The sequence below is a fragment of the Carcharodon carcharias genome, chromosome 3, assembly GCF_017639515.1.
Source record: "Carcharodon carcharias isolate sCarCar2 chromosome 3, sCarCar2.pri, whole genome shotgun sequence".
Lineage (NCBI taxonomy): Eukaryota > Metazoa > Chordata > Chondrichthyes > Lamniformes > Lamnidae > Carcharodon > Carcharodon carcharias.
This window is the reverse complement of record NC_054469.1, coordinates 186,644,146-186,656,053: the sequence shown is the minus strand read 5'-3', so window position 1 is coordinate 186,656,053 and position 11,908 is coordinate 186,644,146. Positions and strand designations below refer to the sequence as shown.

At 42.4% G+C, this 11,908-nt stretch overlaps 1 protein-coding gene across 1 annotated transcript in view; it reads right to left on the bottom strand.

Annotated features, from left to right (window-relative positions):
* Nucleotides 1-325: 325 nt before the first annotated feature.
* The window catches only part of scgn (secretagogin, EF-hand calcium binding protein), a 70,231-nt gene continuing 58,648 nt past the window's right edge, over nucleotides 326-11,908 (bottom strand). The window contains exons 8-11 of the mRNA XM_041184377.1: nucleotides 8,954-8,999; nucleotides 6,393-6,452; nucleotides 3,683-3,751; nucleotides 326-1,320 (exon numbers count right to left, since the gene is read on the bottom strand). Coding sequence (XP_041040311.1) covers nucleotides 1,192-1,320; nucleotides 3,683-3,751; nucleotides 6,393-6,452; nucleotides 8,954-8,999 — 304 coding nt within the window. The 3' untranslated portion in view covers nucleotides 326-1,191. The remainder of the gene's footprint in view (nucleotides 1,321-3,682; nucleotides 3,752-6,392; nucleotides 6,453-8,953; nucleotides 9,000-11,908) is intronic.

The window sequence follows — 11,908 nt, the reverse complement described above, 5'->3', positions numbered from 1 at the left end:
GACAGCATTAATTGGAGCGTTGCACTCCGAAATGGCATCGTTGATGTCAACTGAGTGTTGCTGCAGATTGACATCATGACTTGTCTTTTCTATATACTTCTGGCGGATATTCAATGAGTGTGTGTGTGCTAATGCCCTCACTATTACAATGTCTGGCACAATTCGCCCCACGAATGTGTTCACTTATGCTGCAGATGCCCATTTAGACCTTTAAGGGCACTTGTAGAGACCAAAAAGGGCACTAATGAACCCAATCTCACCTGTAGAATTAGAGGTTTTCTACAAATAAGGACAAAAAAATAATTAAAATATTCCCAAGCACCAATTCTATTTGACTAGCACTACCATGCTTTATTATTCTCTAGCACCACAGCTATAGATTTCATAGCAAATATCTGTGCCTAACATGGTGGGACAGTTAAAACAAACACAGCAACGTAGCATGCAAAGGTACAATCGGCACTAGAGTGCTTGGCAAAACAAAACATTATTTACCAGTTAATTCTTCAATACACAGCAATAGATGTACTGCAGACCAAATGCGTAAAAATTGAACAGATACCGCAGGTATGCTGCTCATCGAATATGACTACAGATTTCACTGATAGCTTATCAAATGTGTCTTAATTAATTTACTACTTGATGCTAATAGAGGCACTGTGGAGATATTGCTGCCTGATACTTATGTCTTCCACTTTTTCTTAAAATATACTTAATATTTCACAAAGCTTTGTTATTTTTGGGAGCACACACTTGTTTTTATTCTTAGTCACACAAGTATTAATACTGCTGAATTCATATAACCATTCCGTCAAAATGCATAGACAGTGTTTTGCACCTATGATGTGAAAATGCTTGGAAGGAGTTACATCCATGCATGTCAATGTTCCAATTAAAGTCTACTGCAATCTTTTAATTTACATTAATATTGAAATGGAAATCTAATGGCAAATCTGTGCATGCAAATTAAAAAGCCTCTGACCTGTTAGCAACTTTTCAAGATAAGTTTTGAACTGACTGATTGGATAATTAGATTTCCCCCAACTCCCCTCCCCCTACCTCTCCCTTTTTAAACAAGTAGCAGTGTGGTGCTTCAAAGACCTTGAGTAATGTTGCCAGTTAAATGTTTGACAGTAAAGATTGCATTCTGTTATGCGGTAACAGTGTAGAATCGTCCATCGCGTGGTTGACTCATTGGTTTATTTTCAGTCCAAGACACAGGGCTAGCTCAGATTTTTGGATTTTTCCATCCTTGTTTACATCACAGTGACGCAAGAGAATTTCACGGAACTTGTCAAGGTCAACTCCAGTAATACTTGACTGAACAAAACAAGAAAAATTAAGTTACTAAAACAGTAATGGTGCATTGTTATATTGTGTCTTTGCACTTAAGCTACAAAGGGGCCAACTACCATGTCTTTAATGCCCCATGTATGCTTGTAGCTGCATATCTCGATCCCTTTTTCACATGACATACATTTCCAACACACTATGCTTAGGAAGTTCCCATCCAAAACAGGCAAGAGCTTCATCACATTATTACAATGATACAGACAATGGATAATTGATGACCACTTTATGTCAGTTGAGCCACATCAGTGACAGGTGCAAATTTCACCCATATATAATGGCTGTCTAACAAAGCGTTGGTCCAGACTAAGTGTTAATAGCAGAATAAAGATCAGCTCTGTCTGAAAGCGAAATCATGAAAACAAGATTCAGGCTCACACTTGGCAAAAAAAAAATCAAAACGGAGGACAGAGTTCACAGTCTGAAGTTGTTATACACAATGTTGAGTCCAGAAGGCTGTAAAGTGCCAATGTTGGAGCAATGCTTTGTTTCTTCACTACTATTATTACCGCTCCCATGTCTTTTGTCCCATGACATCTTTGACATTTAATCTCTCCCACCCTCTAACCTATCCCAGGCCTTCCCTTTTGTTCTGCCTGATTCCCCTCCCTCTTTTTCAACAGCAGAAAACCTATCACATTTCTACCTGTCTTCAGTCCCAAGAGTCATATTGGACTCAAAATGCTAACTCTGTTTCTCTCTCCACCGATGCTGCCAGACCATTTGAGTATTTCCAGCACTTTCTGCTTTTATTTTAGATCTCAAGCGTCTGCAGTATTTTGCTTTTATTTTATGCATGAGATGCAGTGTGTGTGTCTGTGTGTGTGTGTTGGTATTTACATTCCCACATCTGAATACAGAGGGATCAAAGCTTGCCTTGGCAGACAATTAGTGCATGTACTGCCAGAGGAAAGTTAGACAGTAGACCTGCCTGCACTATAGTTCACACAAGAAGATGTGACAGGTTGACCATCAGCTACCAAAATTTAATTGACTGCAACCAAAATGGCATGAACCATGTTTGTATTGTTGCATCAGCTTGGCAGGGACTGTGGGGAACTGTTCTCAGAATCCACATTAATAGAAAGCCAAATCTTGACTATTGCTGTAAAGAGAGGCACACTGCTGATGCTTTTCGTCCTCCTGCTTGCAGGTCAGGCTGTCAGTTTGGTTAGCTTGTGGGGAGGAAACAGACCCACAAAATGTTAATGACCTCCCGTCATTAAGATCGGTAGGGTCTTCACATTACCAGCCTTGCCAGGTTCTTCTGTCATTTTCAGCCTCACCCATACACTCCCCACCTACCCATAAATATTGTGAGTCTAATGGAGAAATCTGAGAGTGAAGAAACTTCACACAGCTATTAGTTGACATAAGTTGTAAGATAAAAAAGCCTTCTATTTTAGAATTAGTTCAGATTTATTTCAGTGTAATTTTCTTCAAAATGGAATGCCACAGCACATTGTTCTGAGCTGACAGCAGCTGCCTATTCTCAGTTACAGAAGCTATGGAATATACCTTGCCCTTTCTCTGGTGATTGGTCAGATATCATGGAATGTGTGCATTGAGGCTTCTCAGAGGTCATCAGGTTTAAGTCTGAAATCTGCACTTTTCAGCAGGTGGGTAAGTTTTATTAAACGACGGTTATAATGACATGGAACAAATATACCTTAGACAATATTAACTGAAGTTCCATGAGGTAAAATGTTCTTTCAGCAGTTGAAATGTGGGATGTATAGTTGCTTACATTCAAATGATACCAGAGTCAAAGCAAGTCGCAATGTATTTGAGAGGACAGCCTAAAACAATCAATATTTTAGAATTCCAAAGGGCAAAATGGCTAGGGTTTTGCAAGAAATTAGTTTTTTTTTAAGTGCTAAACTGACAAAAGTAAGCTTGGCATGTAACACTTGCGACAAAATCTATATTGGTGCTACTGGGCATTGTGAGTGTATCTTTAACACCCAGACTAAGTTCAAGGCTTTCCACCAACTTAGCTAAGGACAGGTAATAAATGCTGGCCTTACTAGTGAACTATTTTCTCAAGAATAAATTAAACTGTGCCTTAAATGCTAGCTTTTGAGTATTCTTAGCCAAGTTCCCTTAAAGAATGAGCCTTTCTTGCTTTATCTGAAACATAAAATAATAACGAAGAATCTAAGCAGAAAATCCTGCTTTCCTATTCATGTTGGTGCTATTAATATTGATACTTATAGAATACTTATTGATAGTTTGGGGAAACATAAATGCAATTGAAATTCTGACTGCTGTGAGCTGTTATATAATTTAAGCATAGTTTATAAAACATTAATTCACTTTTGTGTAAACTCACTTTCACCAACTCCATCATATCCTTGACAAATCCATCTACTTCAGGACCTTCCAGAGCTCCAGTTTTACTCTGCAATACAGCAGTTGGGAATCAACAAAAGATTTAGTGATAATTTATTGTTCCTTGCATCACAAGTTCAAATGATGAAGGCCCAGCAGTTCATTTGATCACATCTTTCCAGAATACCAATTCTACGGTCTACCACCTTTACAGAATGCAGCCATTTGTAAATGGACCCCAGCGTGATCTGGTCCAGCTGTTTTGTCATGTTTACAGTTTGTAAAACAGTAACCTCACTTATTCATGGCTCTGGTTGTCAATCCCGCTGTACAGTTTGCAATTAGAAACCTGATTTACAGCATGACAATACATCCATATTCAATATCTTGCATGTGTAGGCCTTCATCCAATAGCCTTCCCAGGACCTACTCTCAACAATGGTGTGAGAGTTTTAAGAAACAGTTACACTCAGTGTCATTGCCATTCAGTTTGATGACAAAAGCACAATCACATCTGCATTTTAGGTGTTAGCTAATCACCAGATTCATTTTTGTCCTGTTTCCCTTCTTCACTGATCCACTGGGCAGAATTGTAACCCAGCAGACTGACTCGCAGCAGTGGGTGGAGTCAGGGTGGAGGGTGGTGGCCAGGAACACCCTTGCGAGAGAAACAGATTTTGTTGTGGCTATTTAACTCGGCATTGGTATTCCACTTCCAGGCTTCCCAGCCAATCGCAGAACGTGGGATGATGGCAACCCACGCCTATCAATGGATAGATTGCTATTTAAAGGGGCCCTGGCAGGTGTCATTCTAGGGTCTTTCCTGAAGTTTCAGCAAGCACAATAATAGAAGCACAATGTGTGAAGGCTGCACCTTGCTCTGTCCCCGGTTCTCTGACACTTCCCTGGGGTTCCTGCTGTGGGATGTGGAGGCCAGCTGGTATGTATTGTTTCCTTCAGATTGGAGGAAGAGGCCTGGTTCCTCAAACCAAATAGGCAAGGCCGTCAACAGACTAACATTAGGCATGTGGGCCCTTGAATATAGAGTCGGTGTTGAAAGAAGTTCAATGACCTCAAGAGGGCAGGAAAGATGAGTGGCATCTCACTTTCAGGTGTCAACCCCCAAACTCTAACTGCCCAACATTTTCCTGTACAGCACTCCTCAGACCAACACACCTTTCAGCTCCAATCATTCCTCTCTCTTTCACATTTCCAGAGGCACTGTGGACCTTTAGAGAGAGTGGAGGAGTCAGTCTCAAACATGTGTGCTGTGATATCTCAGGCATTTGCATTGACATTCACCTCCATTGAGAATCAGACATGGCAGGCAACCAAATGCATGCTTGCCCTGAACTGTGGCCTGCACACACTGGCTGCCAGTTTAAAAAGGATGGAGGAAGGCCTCACTTTGGCTGTTCAGCACAACAATGAAGTGCTCTCCAGCTCTTGGCTAGAAAGGAAGTGATGGAATGTGAACCCGTTGTCAGGAAAGTGAAATTTCAGCTCTGCCTAATTCAGCCCGTCATGTTTCCTGCTCTTGCAGGCCTCATAAAATCCCTCCTGTTGGCAAATTATTGTGTATTGATGTACAATTATGTGTGAGGGTGCATGATGATGTAGATAAATGGCCGATCTCCACAATTCAGTCCAAATGTGGGAAATGCGAACTTGTCCCACATTTGGACTGGATTGTGAAGATGGGCCATTTGTCTCTGGAATAAAGAAGAATAGAAAAGCAGAACATTGTTTAAATGAAGAGAAAATGCAGAAATCTGTGAATCAGAGGGATCTGGGTGTTCTGGTAAATGAATCACAAGAAGTTAGTATGATGGTAAATGGAATATTGGCCTTCATTGCAAGGGGAATGGAGTATAAAAGTAGGGGGTGTTGCTACAACTGTACAGGCCTTTGGTGAGACCACATCTGGAGTACTGTGTACAGTTTTGACTCCTTATTCAAGGTGGGATTTCACTGCACTGGAAGCAGTTCAGAGAAGGTTCACTCAGCTGATTCCTGGGATGAAGGGATTGTCTTATAAGGAAAGGTTGAGCAGGTTGGGCATTTACTCATTGGAGTTTACAAAAATGGGAGTGATTTTGTTGAAACATATAAGATACTGAGGGACTTGATGATGGATGCTGGAAAGATATTTCTCCGTGTGGGGGAGTCTGGAACTAGAGGGCACAGTCTAAAAATATGGGGTCTCCCATTTAAGAGGGAGATGAGGAGAAATTTTTTCTCTGAGGGGGTTGTTAGACTTTGGAATTCCATTCTCCAGAGAGCAGTTGGGGTTGGGGGGTGGGTGGTGGTTGGATTATTGAATATATTCAAGGCTAGGCTGAAAAAGGCTGAATTTTGATTGACAATGGAGTCAAGGGTTATGGGGGGATAATTAGGAAAGTGGAGTTGAGACCACATTCCAATCAGTCATGATCTTATTGAATGCTAGAGTAGGCGAATGGTCTACTCCTGCTCCTATTTCTTGTGATCTTATGATCTAAGTATGGAAACTAACTGGCACACAGCAAAATCCTAACAGTAATGTGATCATGGCTAGACCATCCATTTTAGGTGCTGGTTAAAATTAGTTCATCTGTGCAATTGTGTACTAAAATACACTGGACTTTCTATTTTGTTAGAAATCTGTACGTGTGCGCGTACATACACAAACACTTCAGAGTAAAATATCTAAGTCTGAAGATAAAACCTACCACATCATAATGTGAGAAAATCTTCTCAAAGTCTTTCTGTCTGTCCTTCAGGCTACAGGCCTATACACAAGAGGCAAAAAAATGTCAAAACATCAGCAGTTTTCTTTGAAAAGTGCTCAATTGCCAAAATTCTGACCAAAATAAAATCGATGATTTTGAAAATTAAAATACATAATAGTTTCATTTAGAACAATTCTGAATGTGTTTTTAAAATGAGATTTAGGTAAAAACATCTTCCCAAAAGCAAGTATAATATGATAGCAGGCCAACAGAAAAGCAAAATATTGTGGATGCTGGAAATCTGAAATAAAAGCAAAATTGCTGGAAATACTCAACAGGTCAGGCAGCATCTATGGAGAGAAAGAGTTAACCTTTCAGGTTGATAACCTTTCATCAGAACCTTTCCTGATCCTGTCATCCTGTTCTTAAGAAAGATCATCGACCTGAAACACTAGCTATATTTCTCTCCACTGATGCTGCCTGACATATGTGATAGTAGGCCAAACTGATAAATATTGGATCAACTGGCACTCTACTGGATTGAGGGGAACAATTTATTTTGGAAGGTGCAGGAATAAATCACAGGGATGGACAGGAATCAATTGAAAACAAAACTTGCAAATTCAAAAGTGTAGGTTAACAAAAACGCTTTACTGAGTTTTGTGGACTCAGTGTGGAAAAAAAAGAGTGCATTATACCCAGTGGCAGCATGAAGCTCTCCCAGGTTCAGTGTAACATGGCTAAAAGTTACCTAGCCTCCGAGGGCCAGCTCTATGGCCTAAAATTTGCTTGGACCTTCTCTAATTGCACCACTTTTACTTTGTCAGGCATGGGCAAATAACATATGGGCTGCAGGATTTCTTCCGGCAAATTTCTGGCTGCAAACAGCTCAAAGGAAATTTTCACCCTTTGTAGCCAATTCAAGAGCAGAAGATTCCACCCATTGACTTGTAGTATTGTGCCAGACAACGATCTCTGCTTGCCCATTCCTAGTTTGGAGTTTTTCAGACCATTGCACCAGACAACTAACAAAAACTGACCAGCTTTAAAAAAAAAGCAGACACAGCCCCAAAAGAGCTGTCAAGTCAAAACAAGTTTGCATATGAGTTTGCAATGCAGTTACATTGAAATTGTCGTCAGCACAAGGCACACTAAATCCAAGAATTGCATAGCAAAAATTGCAGAGATTTTCTCTGGTAGCTTGTCAATACATTGTAGCTATAATGGTTATGTACTGGTATTTAAAATCTGTTAAATTTTTAAGTATTTTATTTCCACCTTATTGATTGATACTAGCCCTTGTCCACTGCACCTTCAGCAGAACTACTTGTTTTCACACCATTGGCCGAGTGAGAGTCAGGGCTATTTCCAGGTCCCAACCTTGCTCTGCCTGTCATCTGCAAAGTCTTGGCAAAGGCAGCCAGTTAAACACATAAGATCCTGAAAGGTCATGACAGGCTGAATGTGGAAAGGATGTTTCCTATTGTAGGAGAATCTAGAACCAGGGGTTACTGTTTAGAAATAAGGGGTCACCCATTTAGGACAGAAATTAGAAGAAATTTTTTCTCTCAGTGGGTGGTGAGTCTTTGGGATGCCCTTCCTCAAAAGGTGGTAGAGGGTAGAGCCCTTGAACATTTTTAAGGCAGAGTTAGATAGATTCTTGATAGCAAGGGGGGTGAAATGTTATCAGGCGGAGTTGGGAATATGGAGTTGAAGTTGTAATCAGATCAGCCATGATCTTATTGAATGGCAGAGCAGGCTTGAGGGGCTGAGTGGCCTACCCCCGCTCCTAATTCATATAAGAGACCGCCTCTGGGTCCAACATCCAATTAAGGAAGGAGGGGCAGGTAGGATAGCAATGCCAACACCAGGGGAGAGCACTGTCACTGTCAGAGGGGAAATATAAAGGTGCCTCTATCTTGAAGCGCACCCTCAAGAGGTTAGAATTGTGTTAAGCCAGCAGCTACAGCTGTGAGGTCGCTTGTGCAGCGGGGAGGCCCCTCCACAGGATGGCCGGCAGCAAGAGCCTGTTGATGGTTGCAGCTCCATTAGAGTGGTTATAACTGGGAGTTTTGCCACCCACCTCACCCCCAAACAGACCAACAACTGGAAAGCCACTTTCAGGCACCTGCCAGGCTTGGCCCTTGGTGGGGGGGCCATCCCAGTGGCATCTCCAATCAGCCCTCCAATGGGCAGTTAATTATGCAGATTAGCTACCTGATGCTCCCAGGCAGGTAACCTCTGCCTGTGCTGACCCACCTCTGGGGTGCATTGCCCTGAGGCAGTAACACATAAGATAGCTGACCCAATGGATATTCCTCTAAAATGCCTTCCGGTCCCATCCTGAAGCCGCGGGACCAGGAAGATTCTGCCAATGCAGCTTTCAGTGGGTTGGAACCCCATATACTACTGCTAGCACTCGTCCACCAATGAGCTCTGTTTAGGCAGTGAAAGCACTTGGAAGCACGTACTCTGTCCTTTCAGTCAGGCCATAAAGTGGCAATATAAAAAGTTTGCCTACTTCGTTATTTGAGACGTTTTCAAAGAAAAGTTGAACTTACATCCATTTTGAACTGTAAAAGGAAATTTTCTTCCAGTGACAGAATCCTTCAAAAGAGAGAAAAGAAATCAATGGCTAATCCAAGCATAAAATAATTATAAACAACATTTAGCAACAATTCTCTTGGTTAAAAACCCATTGTATCCCAACACTGAGATTGGGGGAGGACTGGGGAGTGTAGGACTGGTGGGAAAGAGCTAGAACAGACTTGCATAATGTTCATTGTATTATAACCATCTTATAACATCCAATGGTCATGTTTTAAACTGTGACCTTTGATTCAAGGTAAAGCGGAGCAGTTTGGAGAAGGGGATGTGGCTTCCAATGGGATCTGTCTGGAGACAAGCCAACATGACTTCATACTAAATCTGCCTGGAGGCAAGCCAGTGTGGCCTAAGTATGGAGACAGGAACTCAAATTGAAACTTATTCAAAGTCAGGTGCAAATTTTAACACCTTGACACAAAGTGGACGTGACAGCTGGCCGTGCTGCTGCCCAGACTCTCAGAGCCAGTCAGAGGGATTTGGTGGGGGGTGGTGGCAGGTGGAGAAAATTGAGGAGCAAATACGTGCACAATTTGTACAGATGTGTAAAAACAATAACTATAGAGTAATTATATTAGGTGATTTCAACTTTCCCAACATTAATTGGGATAGACATAGTTGGGATAGACACTCCATGGATGGAGTGGATTTCTTGAAATGTGCACAGGAGAACTTTTTAGGTCAATATGTAGAGGGTCCAACAAGGGACGGCGCAGTGCTGGACCTAATTCTAGGGAATGAAGCCAGACAGGTGGCTGAGGTGATGGTGGGGGAGTATTTTAGTGACAGTGACCACAACATGGTACAATTTAAGCTTGTTATGGACAAAGAAATAGACAAGTAGCAAAAAAATGTTTTGGATTGGGGACAGCGGATTTTAGTAAAATAAGGCAGGATCTGGCCAAGGAAGACTGGGAACAGCTACTTGTGGGGAAATCTACAGAAGAGCAGTGGGAGGCATTCAAAAAGGAAATGGGGAGGGTACAGGCTCAACATGTTCCCTCTAGGGTGATAGGAAGGAGTAACAAGCTCAGATAACCATGAATGACCAGAGATATTCAGGATACAATGAGAAGGAAAAGAGCGGCTTTAGCAGGTACAAGGGGAGCAAATCAGCGGAGGCATTAGTGGAGTACAGAAAGTGCAAGGTGGAGCTTAAGAAAGCAATTAGGAGAGCAAATAGGGGATATGAGGAAGCTCTGGCTGGTAAAAGTAGGGAAAATCCCAAGATATTCTATAAGTATATCAATGGGAAGAGGATAACCAGGGAAAGATTAGGGCCCATTAGGGACCAAGGGGACAATCTATGGGTGGAGCCAGAGGACATTGGTAGAACGTTGAACGAATGCTTCACATCCGTCTTCACCCAAGAGAATGAGGATGAAGGTATGGAACTCAGGGAGAAGGACTGTGAGGTTCTTGAGAAAATTGATATAGGGAGTGACAAGGTATTGGAGGTGTTGGCAGGCTTAAAAGTGGACAAATCTCCAGATCTGGATGATTTGTGTCCCAGACTGCTGAGGGAGACAAGGGAGGAGATCGCAGGGGCTCTGACCCAAATTTTTAATTCCTCCCTGGCCACGGGGGAGGTGTCAGTGGACTGGAGAACAGCTAATGTGGTTTTGCTATTTAAGAAGGGTTGTAGAGATAAGCCAGGGAACTATAGACCAGTGAGTCTCACATCAGTGGTAGGGAAACTATTGGAGAAAATTCTGAAGGAGAGAATCCATCTCCACTTGGAGAGGCAAGGTTTGATCAGGGATAGTCAGCATGGCTTTGTCAGAGGGAGGTCATGCCTAACAAATTTGATTGAATTTTTCAAGGCAGTGACCAGGTGGGTAGATGAGGGTAGTGCAGTTGATGTAGTTTATGTGGATTTCAGCAAAGCCTTTGACAAGGTTCCAAATGGGAGACTTATAAAGAAGGCAAATGCACATGGGATACAGGGTAATTTGATAAGGTGGATGCAAAATTGGCTTAGCTGTAGGAGACAGAGGATGATGACAGAAGGCTGCTTTAGTGACTGGAAGCCAGTGTCCAGTGGTGTACCACAGGGATCTGTGCTGGGTCCCCTATTATTCGTCATTTATATAAACGACATAGATGACTATGTGCAGGGAGGATTAGTAAGTTTGCGGATGACACAAAGATTAGCCGGGTGGTTAACAGTGAGGTTGAATGTCTTGGGCTACTGGAAGATATAGACAGGATGGTCAAATGGGCAGATAAGTGGCAGATGGAATTTAACCCTGAAAAGTGTGAGGTGTTACACTTTGGAAGGAATAATTTGACAAGGAAGTATTCAATGAACAGCATGACACCAGGAAGTTCTGAGGAACAAAGGTGCCTTTGCGTGTGTGTCCATAGATCTCTGAAGGCGGAGGGGCATGTTAGTTGGGTGGTGAAAAAGGCATTTGGGACACTTGCCTTTATCAACTGAGGCATAGATTACAAAAGTAGGGAAGTCATGTTGGAGTTGTATAGAACCTTGGTGAGGCCACACCTGGAGTACTGTGTGCAGTTCTGTTCGCCACATTATAGGGAGGATGTGATTGCACTGGAGGGGGTGCAGAGGAGATTCACCAGGATGCTGTCTGGGATGAAACATTTAAGTTATGAAGAGAGGTTGGATAGACTTGGGTGGTTTTCGTTGGAGCAGAGAAGACTAAGGGGCGACCTGATCGTGGTGTACAAGATTATGAGGGGCATGGACAGAGTGGATAAGGAGCAGCTGTTCCCCTTAGTTGAAGGGTCAGTCACGAGGGGACATAAGTTCAAGGTGAGGGGCAGGAGGTTTAGGGGGGATGTGAGGAAAAACCTTTTTACATAGAGGGTGGTGATGGTCTGGAAGGTGCTGCCTGGAAGGATGGTGGAGGCCGGTTGCCTCACATCCTTTAAAAAGTACCTGGATG